Below are 24,947 nucleotides of genomic sequence, written 5' to 3' on the forward strand. Positions count from 1 at the left end.
CCCCTCCATCTTACATATATGTAATGTTTCTTTGCACTGACCTGTACAGAACCTGAGGTGATCTGTCCGGAATGGTCAAAGTCTAGTGTGGTCAGCTGGGAATATCGACTGGCATTTGTGTTAAGTATAGTTCTACTGTTACCAAAGGCCTCCAGCAGAGTGGACACGGCATGTAATTTATCCACTGGAAAATAGAAAACATTAATCATAAGTTTACTATATCTACAGATATCAGGAAGAAATGGATTGCAGACATTTCAAACTAGTTTACAATGAGCCTATCATTCCTTTCTTAGCCTACCCTCCCACAAAATCTACCTGTGATGAGGTTACAGGTAATTAAATCCTACCTTTTGTAACACTTACTCATTATAATGTTACTGACATGTCTGGCGGTAACCATAAAATGCAGTACCTGCAGAGTTATCTCCCCCCCTCCCTCTCTTAACCTAATTGTTACGATGTTTGAACCAACTCTCTGTGCACTCCATTTTTAGTTATTTATCGGGACTTTCTGTATCACCTACATAATAGAAAATTACTGAAGTACATGTCGAGTTATCTCCCCCTATCTTCTTTAATACGAGTCTGAAAACACCAAGAACAGAGGATGTTGAGTTATCTCCCCCTTGCTCTCCATAATACCTACCTGTTAGAATGTTGTTGACACTCCCAGCAGAGGCCACCAGGTAGTGGAGAACGTGTCGCTCGTTAGTAGTTTTACCGCTACCACTACGCCCCATGAACACTATCGACTGATCGTTACGAGAGTTCAGCATCTCGCGGTAAGCGATCTGTCCGGTGGCGTAGATGTGGGGAGGCATGTCTTCTTGTTTACACCCGCGGAATACCTGTATCACCTGTTAACAGAATGAAAACGCATGAATTCTGAAATTCAACCATGGAAAATTGTTATTACCATTGTTAAATATCATATTTACAGATATGAAATTCATGACAGAAACTTTTGCTATTATGTCCTCTTTTTGGCTTTATTTTACTGGTGACCTTCAGTATGCCCTTCCACTTGGTTTTCAAAACTTGATTACATCATATTACATCTACTGTACGCTTACAAAACACCAAATATTTATAGCTGTAAACAGTTCACTGATCAAGGAGAACATACAGCCAGTTTACCAGAGGTTTGTTTTATGTTTCCACAGACAAGATGAGGATTGTTGGATAAACAGGAATTTCCCACTCACCTTCTCCGAGTAGATGGCCATCGGATGCATGGGGTTCACCACGATCATACACTTCCCTGCGTATGTGTGGATGAGGTTCCCTCCATACCTCTGACGGAAGGAGTGCAGGGCGCTGGACTCATTCAGGTATCGTAATGATGCTAGGTCCTCAGCTCGGTCAAACTGTGGAGGGTTCGCCTGAAACGGTCAAGGACACATCAATATACATTCAGCTGGTCAAACTGTGGAGGGTTCGCCTGAAACGGTCGAGGACACATCAATATACATGAACATAAATAAAGGTCTATGACTGCATGAATTATTAGCATTCAGGTTCAGGAAAAGGAGGACTATTTTTGTCATTTTAATAAAATAATTCCTGAACTTAAAAAACTAGAGTTCATTAGCTAGACAAACTTTCATTTCATCCCATGCAAAGTTCGTTCATGATGTCAACTATGTAGCCTTTCCTGGTAAATCAGGGACAACCTTCATTTCTTGGTAAACCAGAGATGACCTTCAGTGTCAATAATATTGATAAACTGATTGATACAGGTGTCTATTGATGGACATACATAAGGTATAGACTAGTGCCATGGGGGTCAAGTTTGTCTGCGAATCAGGGAACAACCGACCACTCTGTAATACTGTCCAGTCCATCAATCTGACATTTGGTAGACAGGTACAAAAATAATTACAATGACACTCACATATACAATATACTATACAGGCAGATATGGTACACATACAGTAGACTATACAGGTTACAATTTATCAATTTTGTGACTTATCTTTACACTGCATAAGAGTATGTGTATATAGTCTACCCTGAACCTAAAAATACTCGCATCTATGCTTTCATATATATGTAGTTAGTGTATTATTTACCTGGTACAATGTATATTATTGAGATGTTCCTGTAAATCACTGTACTATACCCATACTTTCCTTTTTCTAATGAATAGCTCTGCCCCCCCCCCTCCCCCCCTCCCCAACCAAAGTATAAACAAGCAAATTTGTGGAATTTATATCCCCTGCTTGCAGAACATATTGTAGGTTAACATTATTGAGGTTAGGTTTAAACATGTGAGTATCGTGCTGTTGAGACATAATGTATAGCTTGATACTTGAAGAAAAAAAAGTCATATACCTCATTGATTATCCGTAAATATGCACAAATCACATCAGTTGGCAAACTTAGCATGAGTTGGATGTGCATAAGGAATTTGGTTGAAACATCTTAACAATATCTACAGTAACAAGTACTAATTGTAATGGGAGACCGTTACAGATGTCTGCCAGACTGCTCCCATAATCGCAAAGATGCATCAGAAAAGGATCGCATTGCCATAGTACACCTACAATGTACATACTTAATTTGAGTGAAATTGAGCAATTTCTAAATTGCAACCAGTCAGAATCCTCTGTGTAGTTGCTATGGCAACGGAACGTATGCAATTGAATCTGCAGTCCCCAAATACTCCTATAAACCAAATTTCATCGAAATCAAACAATATCTAAATTGCGACCAATCAGAAGCCTCTGTGTGGTTGCTATGGTAATGAAACTTATGCGGTTGAATTTGCAATCCCCTTATACCCCTCTATAACGATTTTCATCAAAATCGAACTATCTGAATTTCCACCAATCGGAAGCCTTCTTGTGGTTGCTATATGGTTGCTATGGCAACAAAACCTATGCGGTTGAATTCGCAGTCGCCTAATATCTCTATATACCAATTTTCATTAAAATTGAACAATATCTAAATTTCGACCAATCATAAGCCTCAGTGTGGTTGCTATGGCAACGAAACCTATGCGGTTGAATTTGCAGGCCCCTTATACCCCAAGATACCAATTTTCATCAAAATCAAACAATATCTTAATTTCCACCAATCAGAAGCCTTTCTGTTGTTGCTATGGCAACGAAACATCAGAAGCCTCCATGTGGTAGCTATGGCAACGAAGCTGATGCGGTTGTTTTTGCAGTCCCCTAATATTCCTAAATACTAATTTTCATCAAAATCGAACCAAGTTTGAAGAAAATCGGTTAACATTTGTTATAGTTAGTGCATAGAAAGAAAACCAAGCAGACAATTACGTTTTTCGTTATTCAAGGGCCATAACTCCGCCAAATGGGGTCCCCTGAAAGTGGTCATCAAACTTGGCCGAGCCCTTAAGGCATTTAATCCTGTGACCAAGTATGAAGAAAATCAGTTAACATTTGTTGTAGTTATTGCACTGAAACAAAACGCGCCAGATAATGACGTTTCATTATTCAAGGGGCCATAACTCCGCAAAATGGGGTTCGCTGGAAGTGATCATCGAACTTGGCCGAGCCCTTTAGGCATTTAACCCTGTGACCAAGTTTTAAAAAAATCGGTTAACATTTGTTGTAGTTATTGCAAGGAAACGAAGCGTGGCAGATAATGATGTTTTTTATTATTCAAGGGGCCATAACTCCGCCAAATGGGGTCTGCTGAAAGTGGTCATCGATCTTGGCCGAGTCCTTAAGTCATTTAACCCTGTGACCAAGTTTGAAGAAAATCGGTTAATATTTGTTGTAGTAATTGCACTGAAACAAAACGCGCCAGATAATGACGTTTCATTATTCAAGGGGCCATAACTCCGCAAAATGGGGTTGCTGGAAGTGATCATTGAACTTAGCCGAGCCATTTAGGCATTTAACCCTGTGACCAAGTTTAAAAAAAATCGGTTAACATTTGTTGTAGTTATTGCACGGAAATGAAGCGCGGCAGATAATGATGTTTTTTATTATTCAAGGGGCCATAACTCCGCCAAATGGGGTCTGCTGAAAGTGGTCATCGATCTTGGCCGAGTCCTTAAGTCATTTAACCCTGTGACCAAGTTTGAAGAAAATCGGTTAATATTTGTTGTAGTTATTGCACGAAAACGAAGCGTGACAGACAGATGGATGGACGGACAGACCGACCAATATTAATATCCCCCGTTTCGGTGAAAGCGGAGGATAACAAGGTGTACAGGAAAAAGGGAAATGTCATTAGCAATATAAAGGATTTTCCCTGTACCTACCTTTTCAACATCATCCTCGTCCACCTCGAGGATGTCGCCACCATGGTCCAGTTTGATGCGGACACGCCCCTCCGGAAGAGGGGACATGCCATTGGCACGGAGGACACAGGCTGATGCAAAACCCCCCTTGTGGACGAGCCAAACTTTCTCGGCCTCCAGCCATGCTTTCTCAGACTGGACCTCAGTTTCCGATCGTGCCTGTAACAGAAAACATTAGAATGGATTAATTTTTTTGGACAAATAAGCTCAAAATTTACCTTAATACAATTTTGGCAGTGCATGTGACCATAATCTTGGTCCATCGTGTTACAGTACAAGATCACAGGTCCCTGTCTAACTTGTGTTTAGGGTAAAATACATAAACCTAGGGACTAACCTTGTTTAGGGTAAGATACATACACCTAGGGACTAACCTTGTTTAGGGTAAACTAATGAAAGAAGACATCAGGGCATCTTTAATAATGCAATATATACCGATGAATTCAATAAAGTTTATGAAATGTTGTATCTTTTAGTCTGTAAAAACCTTTAATTGAGACATTTAGTCAGCTCTGACAGTCTTCTACATGAACACAGGGCATTTATAGATATCGATGCCTGGACTCCACAATGTAAAATAATGTTAAGCACATTTTTCTAGTTTGGTTTTAGTTTGATTGAGTTAAGTGTCTTATTAAAGCTAACATCAATTAAAGATGTGCCTCCATGTGTGTAATGTATGCGTGCATCTGTGCTGGAGATGGTATGTTGGTGTATTTCCTGCCTTGTGATAGCGTGGATCTTATGCCGACTTTTAAGTGCTACCTCACTATAATCTCATGCTGAAGGCACCTAACACAGTATTCCACTCATCAAGGGGACATAACCCACTGCCTTCCTCACTTGGACGGACATTTAACACTAACGCCTACAGTGAGGTATTGCCATAAAAGGTGCTAGGAACAACACTTATAGTTTCCTCTTACACTATGCAATGGTTCCTAAATGTATTTCAGTAGGAGAAATATAAAGAAATAATTCTGTTACATGTAATTAATTATATTAAGTATGCTAATATGTATTCTACCTTAGTTTTAAGTAGACCTAGAAAACTAAGATGCCATTAATCTCCTTTGAAATACGAACCTAATACACTGCTGGGGTTGATATTTCATTAATATCTTATCAGAGATTTCCCAACTCACAAATCACCTCAACACGAAACAGGCTTGTAAAACATAATTCAGATTTGTATGGTTTTAAAAACAGGTTTTTGTTATGCTTAATGTCACGGAATAATTTATTAAAATTCTCTGTTGTTTCCCCTTAGATGACATTAGATTGTTCTGTTACAATGGACCACAGATTCCATTAGGATAATTTAGGGGTGACAGGTAGCAGAGGAACACCTGATATATGATTCATAAAGGAAACTATACACCCCATAGGAAAGCAAATCTACAGCTGTTTCTGGACTTGAAACTACTTTTCTACCTCATTAAAAATGAAATTTAAATCAGTTTAATTTCAGCTTATCTTTAGATGTGCAGCCTCTAGAATCCCCATAGCCCTAGTTTTAAGCCAGACATACATAACTTTGATACTATTTATGGATTTCTGGTACAGAATCTACTGTACGGGCTACACAGGCTGTACAACTACCCCGACCGTCTGACAGAATTCCTGATCCACTGATACACCTCACCGACATCAAATACAACTCAAATACAACCTAAGTATGTATTGGTATGTTTAGGTATATATCTATCGGGTATATTGTTGTAACCCAGTTATCGGGGTCGCTCCTACCTGTAATTACCTGCCTACCTCTCGTTACTGTTATATCTTACCTGTCGTAACTACCTACATATCAACAGGCTAGGTGTACGATCAGGGTAATCTCCCCTGCCCACCGGAATGTCTGATGTATTGGGGGAGGGATATGGTGGTTACACAACTCTGCTATCAGGTGAAATTGACATGTTTGATAAAAGACATCTCCATTGAGATGAAAGTGGATAGGACAACATCATTTATAATCAAGTGCTACCTAAAACACAACTGAGTCAGTGTTGTCTGTGACGACCTTACAAAACAAATCTGTTTTAATACCTAATTACAATAATTGATTTAGACACCGGGCAAGTGATTTGGTCTGTGGACCAGTTAATTTCTCAAGAAACAAAACCCTCAGGACAATTTTTTTATTTTTCATATTACATGAACATCAGTCATGAAATAATAAAACATCTTAAAATTATGATACTTTTAAAATGGGGGGAGGGGGGGATCAAATAAACAAATGTTTAGGTCTGTTACAAAGGCCCAATTAACCATAAAATCATTTACCCTTTAAGGCCACCTCGGTAATCATACATTGTCAACTTTCTATCTCAGCCAAATGATATACATTTTAACCAATATTTGAAAAGATATCTTACTTCATATTTTTATCCTCAGATAGTGACAAAGATAAAGGTCTCTACAATTATCACCTGTAAAAGTGTCTTGTTTAGGAAACCTGGATCTGGCCCTCAAGATCCAACAACAGGATCTGACCGCCTGATCTAACACCCTGTGTTACCTTGCATGTTTACGCGCTAGGGGAAATCCGGGTAAAATAGGGACGGGCGGGCAAATACAGACAGTTCTTATATGAATCATGCATAATCCCTTACATATGATTAAATCAAACTCCGTTCATGCTAGACATAGTTCGATCTACTGGTATGGATGTTTGTCTTCGTTGACGATCAGTACCCGGAATATCCCAAAGTCTTAAAATAGCAATGGCGTGTATGATACTATTCGTCGTCATGCAAGCACTTTGCAAGGGCGTCCGGAAACTAGATTCTAGATCAGAATGAACACAATATTACACCTATATAGATTGTTAAACTTACATTATGGACTCCCCGTCAATATCGCAAAGTCGAAAGTCGTTGCAAAAAGTCTGTGACAGGGGCGGGGCGCTAAGTTATAATTACAAACTGACCGGTTTGTTGTATGCCGACAGGATGTAGCAACCCCTGTGACCAGTTTGTATGGTTTTATTGGGTGAGTGCATGATTATAGTAGCGTGTCCGTAGTTACCCGAAACGTGTCCGTAATTACCCTACACGTGTCCGTTTGACAACCGATTTCTCTATATTCAGTGTTTTGGTTTATATTTTAGTGTTCATTTTAGCGGCCAATCAAAAGCACCACTAAAAAGGGACCTTCATTCTAACTAAACATATTTGTAGATGATATCTTTTAAAGATCGCACATAGCAAGTTGATTAACTGTACCAAGGAGCGTGTATTAGTAGTCATCATTTGAAAAGTGCCCGTATTTACCCGATTTTCCCTAACTGTTATTGAAATTCTGTGCAGTAGACACAGGGGAAATGTTAACATTCCTAAGACTCTATACTTTAAGACTCACTACAAACACTCTACACCTGTCAGGTAAAGGTGTGGTGTCAATGCAAACTACTTCTAGTTTACCTGGAGAAGACATACCTGTCATATATATATCGTAAATCGACAGGTAGCATGGGGGTACAGGGGCTATGTGACACAGGGACACATCTACAATCATAACACGTAAGCTTAATTATGAGCATTGACACAATACAGGTACTATACAGAACAGAGGAGAAAACTTTATCTACAGGTAACACAGGGTAGGGGGGTTAGAGGTTACACAGACACAGCCTCTACTGTAAACATTATCTACAGGTAACACAGGGTAGGGGGGTTAGAGGTTACACAGACACAGCCTCTACTGTAAATATTATCTACAGGTAACACAGGACAGAGGGGTTAGAGGTAACACAGCCTCTACTGTAAACATTATCTACAGGTAACACAGGGTAGGGGGGTTAGAGGTAACACAGACACAGCCTCTACTGTAAACATTATCTACAGGTAACACAGGACAGAGGGGTTAGAGGTAACACAGACACAGCCTCTACTGTAAACATTATCTACAGGTAACACAGGACAGAGGGGTTAGAGGTAACACAGACACAGCCTCTACTGTAAACATTATCTACAGGTAACACAGGACAGAGGGGTTAGAGGTAACACAGACACAGCCTCTACTGTAAACATTATCTACAGGTAACACAGGACAGAGGGGTTAGAGGTAACACAGACACAGCCTCTACTGTAAACATTATCTACAGGTAACACAGGACAGAGGGGTTAGAGGTAACACAGACACAGCCTCTACTGTAAACATTATCTACAGGTAACACAGGACAGAGGGGTTAGAGGTAACACAGACACAGCCTCTACTGTAAACATTATCTACAGGTAACACAGGACAGAGGGGTTAGAGGTAACACAGACACAGCCTCTACTGTAAACATTATCTACAGGTAACACAGGACAGAGGGGTTAGAGGTAACACAGACACAGCCTCTACTGTAAACATTATCTACAGGTAACACAGGACAGAGGGGTTAGAGGTAACACAGACACAGCCTCTACTGTAAACATTATCTACAGGTAACACAGGACAGAGGGGTTAGAGGTAACACAGACACAGCCTCTACTGTAAACATTATCTACAGGTAACACAGGACAGAGGGGTTAGAGGTAACACAGACACAGCCTCTACTGTAAACATTATCTACAGGTAACACAGGACAGAGGGGTTAGAGGTAACACAGACACAGCCTCTACTGTAAACATTATCTACAGGTAACACAGGACAGAGGGGTTAGAGGTAACACAGACACAGCCTCTACTGTAAACATTATCTACAGGTAACACAGGACAGAGGGGTTAGAGGTAACACAGACTCTACTGTAAACTTTATCTACAGGTAACACAGCTTCTACTGTAAAACTTTATCAAATTCACAGGTGAAAACCATAGCCTTTGAATATGATATATGTTGTGTATATGCAACAATGAACAGCTTGGTCATGTATAATTCATCAATATTTTTATGATCCGTAAATATCTCCACCATCGTAGTTAAAAGAACTCTCTCGAGATATCACAATCTTAAATTTTCCAATTGAATGAAAAATAGATTTCTTGGAGCAACGATGTCTCGTAGTAGATTACAAATACCTTTCAACAGTTCATTTACATATACCTGTCATTTACCTGTATACAGTTCACCTGTTTAAGGTTAACATGACACATAACGACATTGTGTCATACAGACCTAAGTCTTACCATAAATGTCAGGCAATTATGATTGACAATTGTTGTCAAAATTACTCTAGAGATTTTGCTTTCAAACCAAACCATGTAAACAGTTGTCATCCCATTGTCTGTGTACATATGTTATCTCTCTGGTAGGTTTTGTAGTTCTAGCATCTGTTGAACAACCTAGCTGTACAGTTTGCTGCTGGAAGTTTGACAGTACAATCCAGTTTGACATTACTAAGCAAACAACCAGTAGATGGCAGCACTATCTAGTTTGACATTACTTAGCAAACTAACCAGCAGATGGCAGCACTATCTAGTTTGACATTACTAAGCAAACTAACCAGCAGATGGCAGTACTATTCAGTTTGATAGTGCTAGGCAAACTAACCAGCAGATGGCAGTACTACTCAGTTTGATAGTGCTAGGCAAACTAACCAGCAGATAGCAGCACTATTCAGTTTGATAGTGCTAGGCAAACTAACCAGCAGATGGCAGCACTATCTAGTTTGACAATGCTAACCAAACTAACCAGCAGATGTCAGCACCATCTTGTTTGATAGGGCTTACCAAACTAACCAGCAGATGGCAGCACTATCTAGTTTGACAATGCTAGCCAATTGCAAACTAACCAGAAGATGGCAGCACTATCTAGTTTGACAGTGCTAACCAAACTAACCAGTAGAGGACAGATTTTATTGTACAGAGTACAAGAAAGTAACATAAGGAAAAAGGTATCAGCATTTCTTAAACATTAATGCTAGCAGAACTGATAGCGATTTACCACCTCAAAGTAAACTGTTATCTATAAGTCATCTAAAGAAAAGTAGGATAACATCTTTCTCCTTTATATTAGTACTGACTCGACGACAACCACCACCACTTGTCTATAACTCAACCTATACAGGGTAAGTACACCCTCAGAGCTCTAGACCTATACAGGGTAAGTACACCCTCAGAGCTCTAGACCTAAACAGGGTAATCACACCCTCAGAGCTCTAGACCTATACAGGGTAAGTACACCCTCAGAGCTCCAGACCTACACAGGGTAAATACACCCTCAAAGCTCTAGACCTAAACAGGGTAAGTACACCCTCAGAGCTCTAGACCTACACAGGGTAAATCCACCCTCAGAGCTCTAGACCTACACAGGGGAATCACACCCTCAGAGCTCTAGACCTATACAGGGTAAATACACCCTCAGAGCTCTAGACCTACACAGGGTAAATTCCCCCTCAGAGCTCTAGACCTATACAGGGTAAATACACCCTCAGAGCTCTAGACCTACACACCAGTCTTTATATTGGTACTGACTCGAGGACAACCACCACCACCACCACTTGTCTATAACTCAACCTACACAGGGTAAATACACCTTCAGAGCTCTAGACCTACACAGGGTAAATACTCCTTCAGAGCTATAGACCTACACAGGGTAAATACACCTTCAGAGCTCTAGACCTACACAGGGTAAGTACACCTTCAGAGCTCTAGACCTACACAGGGAAAGTACACCCTCAGAGCTCTAGACCTACACAGGGTAAATACACCCTCAGAGCTCTAGACCTACACACCAGTCTTTATGTTAGTACTGACTCGACGACAACCACAACTTGTCTATAACTCAACCTATACAGGGTAAGTACACCTCCCGAGCTCTAGACCTACACAGGGTAAGTACACCTTCAGAGCTCTAGACCTACACAGGGAAAGTACACCCTCAGAGCTCTAGACCTACACAGGGTAAGTACACCCTCAGAGCTCTAGACCTATACAAGGTAAGTACACCCTCAGAGCTCTAGACCTACACAGAGTAAATTCACCCTCAGAGCTCTAGACCTACACAGGGTAAATACCCCCTCAGAGCTCTAGACCTACACAGAGTAAATACACCCTCAGAGCTCTAGACCTACACACCAGTCTTTATGTTAGTACTGACTCGACGACAACCACAACTTGTCTATAACTCAACCTATACAGGGTAAGTACACCTCCCGAGCTCTAGACCTACACAGGGTAAGTATACCTTCAGAGCTCTAGACCTACACAGGGAAAGTACACCCTCAGAGCTCTAGACCTACACAGGGTAAGGACACCCTCAGAGCTCTAGACCTACACAGGGTAAGGACACCCTCAGAGCTCTAGACCTACACAGGGTAAGTACACCCTTAGAGCTCTAGACCTACACAGGGTAAATACACCCTCAGAGATCTAGACCTACACAGGGTAATTACACCCTCAGAGCTCTAGACCTACACAGGGTAAATACCCCTTCAGAGCTCTAGACCTACACAGGGTAAATACCCCTTCAGAGCTCTAGACCTACACAGGGTAAATACCCCCTCAGAGCTCTAGACCTACACAGAGTAAATACACCCTCAGAGCTCTAGACCTACACAGGGTAAATGCACCTTCAGAGCTCTAGACCTACACAGGGTAAATACACCCTCAGAGATATAGACCTACACAGGGTAATTACACCCTCAGAGCTCTAGACCTACACAGGGTAAGGACACCCTCAGAGCTCTAGACCTACACAGGGTAAAAGACCTACACAGGGTAAATACACCCTCAGAGCTATAGACCTACACAGGGTAAATACACCCTCAGAGCTGTAGACCTACACACCAGTCTTTATATTAGTACTGACTAGAGGACAACCACCACCACCACTTGTCTATAACTCAACCTACACAGGGTAAATACACCTTCAGAGCTCTAGACCTATACAGGGTAAGTACACCCTCAGAGCTCTAGACCTATACAGGGTAAATACACCCTCAGAGCTGTAGACCTAACCAGGGTAAATACACCCTCAGAGCTCTAGACCTATACAGGGAAAATACACCCTCAGAGCTGTAGACCTACACAGGGCAAATACACCCTCAGAGCTCTAGACCTACACAGAGTAAATACACCCTCAGAGCTCTAGACCTACACAGAGTAAATACACCCTCAGAGCTCTAGACCTACACACCAGTCTTTATATTGGTACTGACTCGAGGACAACCACCACCACCACCACTTGTCTATAACTCAACCTACACAGGGAAAATACACCTTCAGAGCTCTAGACCTACACAGGGTAAATACACCCTCAGAGATCTAGACCTACACAGGGTAATTACACCCTCAGAGCTCTAGACCTACACAGGGTAAATACACCCTCAGAGCTGTAGACCTACACAGGGTAAATACACCCTCAGAGCTGTAGACCTACACACCAGTCTTTATATTAGTACTGACTCGAGGACAACCACCACCACCACTTGTCTATAACTCAACCTATACAGGGTAAATACACCCTTAGAGCTCTAGACCTATACAGGGTAAGTACACCCTCAGAGCTCTAGACCTACACAGGGTAAATACACCCTCAGAGCTCTAGATCTACACACCAGACTTTATATTAGTACTGACTCGACAACAACCACCACCACTTGTCTATAACTCAACCTACACAGGGTAAATACACCCTCAGAGCTCTAGACCTACACAGCAGTTTTTGTATTAGTACTGACTTGAGGACAACCACCACCACCACTTGTCTATAACTCAACCTATACAGGGTAATTACACCCTTAGAGCTCTAGACCTATACAGGGTAAGTACACCCTCAGAGCTCTAGACCTACACAGGGTAAGTACACCCTCAGAGCTCTAGACCTACACAGGGTAAATACACCCTCAGAGCTCTAGACCTACACACCAGTTTTTGTATTAGTACTGACTTGAGGACAACCACCACCACCACTTGTCTATAACTCAACCTATACAGGGTAATTACACCCTTAGAGCTCTAGACCTATACAGGGTAAGTACACCCTCAGAGCTCTAGACCTACACAGGGTAAGTACACCCTCAGAGCTCTAGACCTACACAGGGTAAGTACACCCTCAGAGCTCTAGACCTATACAGGGTAATTACACCCTTAGAGCTCTAGACCTATACAGGGTAAGTACACCCTCAGAGCTCTAGACCTACACAGAGTAAATACACCCTCAGAGCTCTAGACCTACACAGGGTAAATACACCCTCAGTGCGCTAGACCTACACACCAGACTTCTATAGAATTGTGTACAACCTTATATCATTACAGCGATTTGTTCTGCTGAAATGGACCAAACAAATGAATTATCTGAATATGTTATTAGATTTGATAACATTTATGTTGATGAAGTGTAAACTCAATATCTAAAGCACTAAAGTGGTCCCTACATGTTATTCAATCACTGATGTTCGGTCCCTGAAAGGTGAGGGAGCTCGAGGGGGGAATGTCACAAGAGTGGCCACTCCTTGTGACCTCTGGGGGTCGTGGTGGTGGTGGTGTGCAAGTAAGGGGGAATGTCACAAGAGTGGCCACTCCTTGTGACCTCTGGGGGTCGTGGTGGTGGGGGTGTGCAAGAAAGGGGGAATGTCACAAGAGTGGCCACTCCTTGTGACCTCTGGGGGTCGTGGTGGTGGTGGTGTGTAAGTAAGGGGGAATCCTGATATCTTCACATACTAGGCCACAACTAAATTCATTTGTTAAGTTTTTTGGGTTTATTCCTGTCTAAATGAAACAAGCCTTAGTTGTACACTGTTTACTTGTTGTGATGTCAGACGATGACCATTGAGGTCGACTGATTGACCAGATAGGATTGGACAGCTGGACACATCTGATGATGGATGGGTCATTATGGTCCCTATTAGTCCATTTAGCCAGTGGTCATCCCGGGGCTACACACGACTTAATTTACTCAGGTAGACAACAATACACATCTACCATTGGTCAAGCTCTTTTCCCTGGCACCAATATATATTTACACCTGTATAACTTCCCTTGTATACAATATGTATATATCACCTGTCAAACTTTCTCTATTTACAATTTACATCCACTCACTGGTCAAGATTTACCTGTTTACACATTAGGGAGATTGACCAGTGTCTTACATAACGTACAGGTAATACACCTGTTACTACCGACCAACCTGGAAAAATGAGATTTACTAAGGTCACAAATACACAACTCTGACCCATACCAGGCAAACCAAACTAGATTTAGTGACAATTAGGCCACAAATATACAACACTCAGACTATTCAAGTTATAAATTAGATTTACTGACAGATCAAATTCACCACCAAAGACTTTATATTTAACAGTAATGAGACTGGGTTAGTGTATATCTTATATAAAAGTGACGTAATATTGTATACATAAAACGATTTAATCAGTTTTCAGACCAAATTAGTCTCGCCTACTACACAGGAAAGTCACATCACTCAGTTTCAGTAGTAACCTGCTCTGTAACTTATAGAAAATCTGTGGTTTTAATCATTTGAATTTATGATTTGATTTATACACCTTAATATCATTACAAAAATTTGCAGATGTCAATATCTTTAATATTTAGTATAGAGGTAACTTGATTGGAACTGTGAGGTACATATTCTTTTGATCAAATTTAGTGGCATTGACATGGATCTATTCATTCACTGACACTCTTCCCTGTAAAAATATCATTATTTGACAGGTCCTTTTTATGTAAGCAGGATACACAGGTCCAGGTCTTTTGCAAATACAGTCTGATCTCAAGGATACCAAGACAAGTCAGCTATACTTATAGTCTATCAGACCCGAATGACATTTGTACAGGTGATATCTGTATCATATAAACAATTACACAACAGGTAACAGACTGTCCTTACTTAATACAGACGGTAGCACTCGTCTATTACACAACTACAACAGGTAAGTGACCTTAATACAGACGGTAACACTCGTCTATTACACAACTACAACAGGTAAGTGACCTCGATATAGACGGTAACACTCGTCTATTACACAACTACAACAGGTAAGTGAATGGGATACAGTAATGAGATTTCTGGCTGACATTCCAGGTAGATATAGCATGCCAAGGAACAGAATAGAGTAAATATCATAATTTACATATCATTCTAAAAGGAAATACATAAACCGAAAATAAAATTTATCCGACCTATAAAATCATCTCTTGACATTTTATGTGTTTTTATTGAATATGAGCATACTTGTATTTGTGAGTACAGGAGTGGACTTGAGCTATTAAGATATGTAAGTTTATAAATATCCTAGGACAAGACATGTAAGAACGTAGAAATCTAACGTAGAAATCTGAACAATACCATTTTTAAAAATAAGACAGTTCCATTTTACTGTACTCTAACTAGATTTAGAACTATAGAGTGTTCCCCCAACTAGTGATAACATTCTCACTTAGTGAACCTCAGCACAAACAGCACAAAACACTAGTAAAGTGAAAGTAGACCATACACTTTATAAACTCTGTTCCTTACACTGGTAATCACATTTTTACTTCAAAATATTTACCTCAGCACAAACAACACTAAACACTAGTAAAGAGAAAGTAGATAGTACACTTAATAACCTCTGTTTCTTACACAAGTAATGATATTTCTATCTAACAATATTTATCTCAGCACAAACAACACTAAACACAAGTAAAGTGAAAGAAGACAGTAGACTAAATCACCCCTAGTGTTAACAACTCCTAAGGTGAAAGGTTTACGGTTGGAGAAGGGTATGAGTCAACTTCAAACTTAATAGTATGGAATTGTCCATTGCCAACAGGTTGTCATTATCAGCAAGATTTTTATGAAGAGACAGGCAGTTTTTGTTCAGGTAAAATAACTCAACATTAAAGCCATGTTTGCTATATAAACAGACTTCAATACATTTCTAGTTTACATTGGTAAACACATATTTATTCAGGGTACTATGTGTACCCAAAAACCTCAAAAAAGGTGTCACAGGACCTTTGACCCTGCCATACTCCAGCTCCGATATCTGATTTAGGGGACTCTGTTAGGTACACTGCTGGGTAGATCTACACCAGTATATCTGATCCGACACTTTATTGTAGAACTAACCTACCCAGCTAGGTCCTCAAGCTTGTTGTCTAATGCTGATTTACAGCCATTTGTTTGACTCGAGAGCTTACATGTCTTTCTACATATACAGCTCCAAACATTTGATTTGTGTACTAGATCTCAGGTCTGGAATCACCTGACCCTGTATCAGGACTTACGAGAGACTCCGAGATATTGGAGAACTCCTGTAGTACATGTAACGGACCACACAGTTTTGGCATGTTGCCGTCCCTGAGTAAACATATTGGTACTGAATGGTCGTACAATCGGCACCATTAGCCGATATTAAAGTTTGTCCTGTGATTTATTAGGGCAGAGAAAAACTGCTGACTGTGATATTTCCTCAATTGACTTTCACTTTTCGTTTACATTAACTGATCACCTCCTAAATGTCAAACCTGGTGGGGAGACCAGGATAGGACTCTAACCTTTATTAGGTGTATATGAATTGACACTTGAATATTTCTTCACATATAAATTCAAATTAAGATTTTTTCTTATAAACTAGTCCAATTTTAACACGACTACCTACAATTTGGATGTCAGTATTACCTATTATCATAAGGTATAGGTGTAACTTGATTCCCAATCTACCTGTGCAGTTCATGTGTGAAATGATTAGAACGAATACCTGTACCGGTGAAACCTGATCATTACCTGTATACATCAGGTGTGACTAGGAACCTACCTGATTTTTACGAAATGATATGTGTTTGATTGGCCGGTGTTGGCGTTGCGTGTGCCCATGTGACATGTCCAGTCGGGGTAGAAGTAATCCGAGGTTAATCCGACCGCTAATTACACCGCCAAATTACAGGGTTAGGCACCAGAGCAGGAAAAGGAAGGCTTCTTCCTCACCGGACATTAGGATTATCCTGACTTAATCCTTTAACGGGAGTTAACTGGACAATCACTCGGATGAACTTGTTACCCCGTGTACCTGTGTGCATTGCTATCCCCACACAAACATCTACCGTTATGTTAACACGGCCAGACACAACGACGAGAATTTTTGCCAAATGTTTTGCACGATTTATCTGCCAATCTGGGGGTGACAACAATGCGGCACACAATGAACTGTTCTGTGGTTTAATTGTTGGTAACAATGAATGAAGGGCTATCGGCCATCTTCACACATACACAACGTACCAAACATACCGACACTACTGAGTGGGGTTTTGTCCACACAATATTATAGGGGCCACACTACATAAACTATAGGAGCCACACAACATGCAATATAGGGGCCACATTATATGTATTATAGGGGCCACATAATATGTATTATAGGGGCCACATAATATGCATTATAGGGGCCACACAATATGGATTATAGGGGCCACACAATATGTATTATAGGGGCCACATAATATGTATTATAGGGGCCAAACAATATGTATTATAGGGGCCACACAATATGCATTATAGGGGCCACACAATATGGATTATAGGGGCCACACAATATGTATTACATTAGTAATCTACCATTAGTAGTTGAAACTACAGAACTACAAACTACTGGCCATGCATGGGTTCCAGCAATAATTTACTAGCTATATGACATCAAGCCTTATGGAAGGTTTTCCAGTATCAAATAAGTTATAATATCTGAAGTACTGCAATAACAAGTATGAATTCTTAGGCTTAGTGTGGGCCCATGTTAAGTAGCTGCTATAAGATACCTCAAGGTAAGGCAAGGTATACCACCACCCAAGGAATATGAGGCTCTGGTTAGCTAATGTCTGTTGTGATGGTATTAAGAGGTGAAATACAGTGAGATTGCTTTATTATGTGGTACTGTTTGTATTGCTCCATGTCATTTTTAATACACTACAACTACAAATGTGTGTCAACATGCTTAAAAGTAGCGAAAATTGGCCGATACCAATCCCTAAGTATATATAATGTAAGCATTGTTCCACTGACACAGCCGAAGGAGAATCCACTGTACCCAAAATCTTGAATTGTGACAGGTTCACCACTGGGAAATGTGTCAATGTCCTTCATCAATATCTTATTCGTACAATTATATTTTTTGTTATTTTGTAGAATCTGTGATCTAATGAAACCATTTTGGGTAGTTTTTGTTGCCATGGAGATGATACGAGTCTCCAGTGTTACAGAAATGTGATGCACAACAGACTATCACAAACACCTGCAATGCTGGGATATTATTTTACCTGCCACATTAATGACAGATTATTCTACACAAAACGCTTCAATGTTTCCAGATATAATAGTCCGAGGTATTTGCACTTACTTTAATACAGGCAATTCAACACACCTGCTTCTCGTTAACTTCATCTGAGATACAGGTAAAACAATTCACCTGGATTTCGTTATCATAGACTGAGGTATTTTAACTAACTTTGATACACAGGTAATACAAACTACCTAAATCTTGTAAGCATAATCTGAGATACAGGTAAAACAATTTACCTCATTTTTGTTATCATAGCCTTTTTTATACTATCTTTGATACAGGTACTACAAATTACATTGTACTTGGTTGGTGTAAACATCATCTGAGATAAGGGTAAACAATTTACCTGGTTCTCGTTAATATAGTCTGAGGTATTAGCACTAAACATGATACAGGTAAAACAATTGATCTGGTCTTGTTGTCATACTGTCTGTAGTACGAGGTATTCGAGGTATTTGTACTAACCTTGATTTATGTAAAATACTTTTACCTGGATTTCGTTTCCTTGATATGAGGTACTACACTAGCCCTGATTCTGGTTATTTAAATCAACCATGAGTTAGGTAAAACAATTTACCTTGTTCTCATTATTACAATACAAAGTGTTTACATAAACCTTGATACAGGTAACACAATTTACCTGATTCTCGTTATGAAGGTACATGGTGTTTACACTAAACTTGATAACATAATGCACGATGTCGTTTAGGGCCAGACACTTACATAAGTGTTAAACACACGAAAACAGATCCGGTAAGTATAAATAATGCGCAATGATATATGGATAAATATGACTGAGAGGGCCGACAACTTCTGCATTATTCAGAAATGTGATGGTCTAAATTTTCTCTTGAGAATTTTTGTTTTATATACATCAAAATATAAGAAACCACAAAAATCTTATTATTTTCACACCAAAAACAACCCTCTAAGAGTAAAGGTTCCGATGAATTTAACCTCCAGCAGTATGACCTTTGACCTTTGTAGGTAGAAAACCTGCTCTATGAGCCAGTAGCATCCCGACCTATGACCTAAGTAAGGGTAACAATGTAAGTACTGTGTGTAAATCAGCGCCTGGGATCACAGCCCCGATACAGGTAAGATACCATTACAAACGACAAAGATTCCAGTTTGTATTTGGTGAAGGCTGACCTACAAAGCCCTCCCCGTGTGATGACCACGACAATGGCTGTCGGTGATCCTACTGTCTCCGCCTATCAGGGGTGACAATTACCTGTTTTTACTCCATAATAACAACCAGTGAAGCACGTTCAATTGATAATACTGTCACAAAGGTGACATTCAAATTAAAACCACAAACAGTTCGGTAACGAACCCATTGACCTGTCAGGTCCCAGGAATCTCAAACACGTTCCTAGTGAAATGGTACATACAGGTATCAAGCCTATGATAATTATCATTCATATTGATACAAAAAGGTAAGAGACCAAAACAGAATTATAAATCAGTTAATACAAGCTGTGTACAGTAGTCTAATGCAGCATGAACACATTGAGTTACCAACCCACATCAACATCTTTTACATAGACACTACTAAACTACATATTTCAGAAACAGATGTTTACCTACAAAATTGTCTCGTAATCAAATCAAGTATAGAATGTGAGTGTGACCAGCAAAACTGTCTGGTAATCAAAACAAGTGTAGAACGTGAGTGTGACCAGCGAAATTGTCTCGCAATCAAAACAAGTATAGAACGTGATTGTGATCTGACATTACCTGCTGTAGGTCCAGACCTTCTTCTATCCTTGTGATTTCTATGACCCGTTCCAACTCCAGGACACTGCCACGCCTCGGCAGAGCCTGGGAAATCCCTGACTTTTCTCCAGAAGAATTTCGTTTTCGTTGGAGTTTTCGAATATCTGTACCAGACTCCCGTTCCGCCCTCACTTTCTGTACACTTTTAAGTTCTGTATTACTTCCACGTCTCTTCAGTGATGAAGACTGAGAATTCCGATTTGCGGAACGATGATTATCAGAACCTGCCTTGTCGTCCAGACTAGATCGTCGCCTCCCAAACCTTCCCTGGGGGACAGAGGTCCCGCCTCGGGGAGACGAACGGTCCCCTTCCATGTTAATCGCCCTAAGTGAAGTTAACTCCCGCTAATTTTGAACCAACATGCACAGTCACAAACTGAATGTGCGTCACTCTAAAGTATAAGTCCTAATGTAGACAACAATGTGCAGCAGTGTTTGTTGAGTGTGTCAGACTACAATCTGCCATTCTCCATCTCTACCATATACATTACACACACGAAACACAATCATTTAGACTCCATAGCTCAACAAACACCTTCACTTACAGCTACTTACTACAGTAATCCTCGACAGGTAAAAACTCTCCAGGTAAGATAATCCTTTGCATTAGGAGGACTCCACAGACAGATAATCTGATCCAGTATAGTATGAACTCCCAGGTAGAAATGATAGTCTATCCATCTCAACAAATTAACATCTACAGGTAGTATTATTTACCTGTCCATATACAATACTCGTTACAGGTAGAACTGGCAGGTGTCTATCTCAAGTTGACAGGTAACTCTGGTGGTATGAACAATAGGACCAGCATCAGCCAGACCTATCTGGCCACTTAAATGGCATCAAACCATGTCCGGTAATTAAAAACGTATGTAAATCAGGTCCAGGTGAGTTGAAATTGTGCATAAATATGCAGGTACGTGTCTTACCAGGACTGTGTTGTTTTACCTGTAATTCCTGGCTGGCCTGGCCCTACCCTATACGTGGATTAGAACAGGACTGTGTACACAAACTCTCTGCTTGGATTAATGGTAAATAAAAGCCACTTCCAAAATCAGGTAACACAAAACTCGTCAATGAAATTGTCCAAACATACACTTGAGCTTGCGTTGGACCCAGAGTGTACAGTAGTGGAGAGCAGAATGTCTCTCTGACCCCACCAGTAGCTTACATAGCGATCAGATAGCTGTATCTATACTTGTACACAATGGGAAGTAGGAAGCCTTTTTTACCTGTCGTATGGGTCAGGTGCTTCCAGTTATGTCCCTATGACATCCAATACTGTACCAAGTATCAATATCCGACCAGTCCTGCGCCTATCAATAGAAACGTTTACCTAACACGGATCCTTTGAGAAGCAAGGTCACTGTTTTTATATGTGCTTAAGATTGTAGTAAGCCCCTCCATCAACATCTAGGTCCCTCTGCCAATACACGCCCCCAAATCTGGGGTCACCAATATCTACACGACCCTCCTAGGGTCGGTCATTGTCTTCCGTCCCCCATTCAGCCGGTCATTGTGTGGTAGGTGTATCCTGTGACTGACCACACAGAGTGGGGCAGCAAGGGTCACTTAATAAAGTGACAAAACACTTGACTATAACACCCCCTCATAAACTATAAAAGCAGATTCATTGGCCGGTAAAAACTAGATTATAGGGCTGTTCAGGTTACCCAGGTAGATCCTCAATATCGGCCTACACAGAGCTTTACACCGAACTCCTGTCATTCCTAGCTCTCCAACCTTTAGGTAGAGCTCATAAACTTATTATAGATCATCCTATTGGATAACACCTGATTCCAAACGAATCGACAAAACAGTTCAATCAAACTATTTAAATTATGCTGAAAATGTGTGACAATAATCTATGGTGACAGTAGACCAGGTTGATCATTTTTTAGCGAGACGTTCAGCTGTAATTCATAACATGGTAAATTCACCTGTGACATTGGCCCAGTACATGACCTTTGTTGTGTTGATTGGATGTAAAGAAGATCAAGAATATTCAATAATACTTACAATCTAGTTCATAGAAGCTGAAAATATATACCCCATTCTTGTACTTTTATTTTCCCTGAGATAACCATGTTAAGCCTGTACACACCCATATGAGATGACTGTCCTGTGGATTCCCCTGGTAAGGTATGATAGATCAACATTAAATTGACATGACAATTTTTTTAATGTTAGCAAGAAAACTACCAGGTCATCGTTGCCTTATCATGTCATCCAGCTGTAGTTATTGATGGAGGGTTTATGTATCGGGACAAACAAATCCTCCACATTCCTTGTACATCAGGAACATTGTCACTGTGTCAATAAGTCAAATACTGCGAAGCTGGTCACTTTAACTGGGTCAAAAAATCAAACACTAAATAGATCACTGGGTCAGGGTCAATAAGTCAAATACTACATAGCTGGTCACTTTAACTGGGTCAGGGTCAATAAGGAAAATACTACAAAGCTGGTCACTTTAACTGGGCCAACAAGTCAAAAACTATAAAGGTCAAAAAGTCAAACACTATATAGGTCACTGGGCAATAACTTGAACACTTTCTATAGGTCACTATAATTGGGTCATCAAATCAAACAATATACCAGTATGTGTCACTGGGTCAATATATATATGTTACTATAACTGGGACAATAAGTCAAACATTATATAGGTCACTGTAACTGGGTCTACAAGTCAAACACTATATAGGTCACTGGGTCAATATATATATATGTTACTATAACTGGGTCAATAAGTCAAACATTATGTAGGTCACTGTAACTGAGTCAACAAGTCAAACAATATACCAGTATGTGTCACTGGGTCAATATATATATGTTACTATAACTGGGTCAATAAGTCAAACATTATGTAGGTCACTGTAACTGGGTCAACAAATCAAACAATATACCAGTATGAGTCACTGGGTCAATATATATATGTTACTATAAATGGGTCAATAAGTCAAACACTATATAGGTCACTGGGTCAATATATATGTTACTATAATTGGGTCAATAAGTCAAACATTATATAGGTCACTGTAACTGGGTCAACAAGTCAAACACTATATAGGTCACTGGGTCAATGTATATATATATATATGTTACTATAAATGGGTCAATAAGTCAAACATTATATAGGTCACTGTAATTGGGTCAACAAGTCAAACACTATATAGGTCACTGGGTCAATATATATATATATATAGGTTACTATAATTAGGTAATTAAATCAAACATTATATAGGTCACTGTAACTGGGTCAACAAGTCAAACACTATATAGGTCACTGGGTCGTTATATTTAGGTTACTATAACTGGGTCAATAAATAAAACATTATATAGGTCACTGTGTCAACAAGTCAAACACTGTATAGGTCACTGGGTCAATAAGTCAAACACTATATATAGGTCACTAGGTCAACCACACTTTATACATCGTGGGTCAACAAGTCAAACACCATATAGGTCGCTGGATCAACAAGTCAAACACTATGTAGGTCACTGGGTCAACAAGTAAAGCACTACATATATATATATGGTCACTTTAACTGGATCAACAGGTCAAACACTATATATAGGTCACTGGGTCAACAAGTAAAGCACTACATATATATATATGGTCACTTTAACTGGATCAACAGGTCAAACACTACATATAGGTCACTGGGTCAACAAGTAAATGAAATTTTCATTGTTGCAATGAAGATATAAAGGCATAAAATAGTAAAGAAAACCCAGTGATAAAGGCTTGAATAAAACACCTTTTAACACCTCATTACAAAGGCCTTACTTGGTGTGGATCTTGTGTCAACTGGACGCCTACAGAGTAGATCAGGTTTCTACGTCTTATTCTACTTTACATCAAGTTCACATTGACCAAAGCAAAGTACATTAGAAATAGATTACAACTTGGTAACAATGACTAAACTCTTTACACCACAAATCTGATTTATCGTTATGTTAAAAAGTCTAGTCTCATTAAAGTTTATAATCCCTAAAGTTACACGCACATTCAATTAAGATAAGAAAATAATTCATTAAAATATGTTAATTAACTCATTCTGTGTGATAATTTCATCCTAGATCACCAGGTTTGTTGTATAATACTAGACGTTAGTTTATAAACCTTTTGTAATTAAAATATTTGCTGAAAAGGCACACTACATTCAACCAAATTAATGAGATCAGCAACCTGATATTACCTACAAAGTCGTATGGGACAAATGTAATGATCCGTATAACATTAAAGTGTTTTTATCTTCAAATTATCCATGAAATATCTTACGTACAGCATAAAAACCATTTTTACATGTGGTACATTGTAAACAAACGTTGAGAAGACCTCTATCATCCTAATCACTTAGACCCTTGCAAACGTTAAGGAGCCTTTATCATCCTGATCACCAAGGCCCTTATAAATGTTGAGAAGCCCTTCATAGTACTTGTGCACTGGTGTGTGCCATCTGATACCAGTAAAGGTTAGCTAACCAGCTGATGGGGATAGAACTTGGTTTATTACTTCACCAGAGGTGTTTCTATCTTCAATCTTCAAACCAGTTTCACTTAAAATATTCAATCTTGACAGTTGTGTAACAAGTGTTCGTTCAAGTGTTCGTTCCCTCAAGTTTATAAATAACAGTAGTTTTAAACTTTGTGCTATGGTGTTGGACCCGTATTATA

The 24,947-nt window shown here is 39.8% G+C and overlaps 1 protein-coding gene across 6 annotated transcripts in view; it reads right to left on the reverse strand.

Annotated features, from left to right (window-relative positions):
* The window catches only part of LOC110448154 (unconventional myosin-XVIIIa-like), a 133,070-nt gene that overhangs the window by 73,816 nt on the left and 34,307 nt on the right, over positions 1-24,947 (reverse strand). For 5 of the 6 annotated variants that reach the window (XM_021494244.1, XM_021494242.1, XM_021494241.1 and 2 more), the window contains exons 2-5: positions 4,241-4,438; positions 1,209-1,385; positions 650-860; positions 42-184 (exon numbers count right to left, since the gene is read on the reverse strand). In XM_021494244.1, the coding sequence (XP_021349919.1) occupies positions 42-184; positions 650-860; positions 1,209-1,385; positions 4,241-4,438 (729 nt within the window). Of the gene's footprint in view, positions 1-41; positions 185-649; positions 861-1,208; positions 1,386-4,240; positions 4,439-20,228; positions 21,236-24,947 lie in introns of those variants that run through there. The other variant, XM_021494245.1, reaches the window with a different exon arrangement.

The sequence above is a fragment of the Mizuhopecten yessoensis genome, unplaced genomic scaffold (genome assembly GCF_002113885.1).
Source record: "Mizuhopecten yessoensis strain PY_sf001 unplaced genomic scaffold, ASM211388v2 scaffold3853, whole genome shotgun sequence".
Taxonomy (NCBI): Eukaryota; Metazoa; Mollusca; class Bivalvia; order Pectinida; family Pectinidae; genus Mizuhopecten; species Mizuhopecten yessoensis.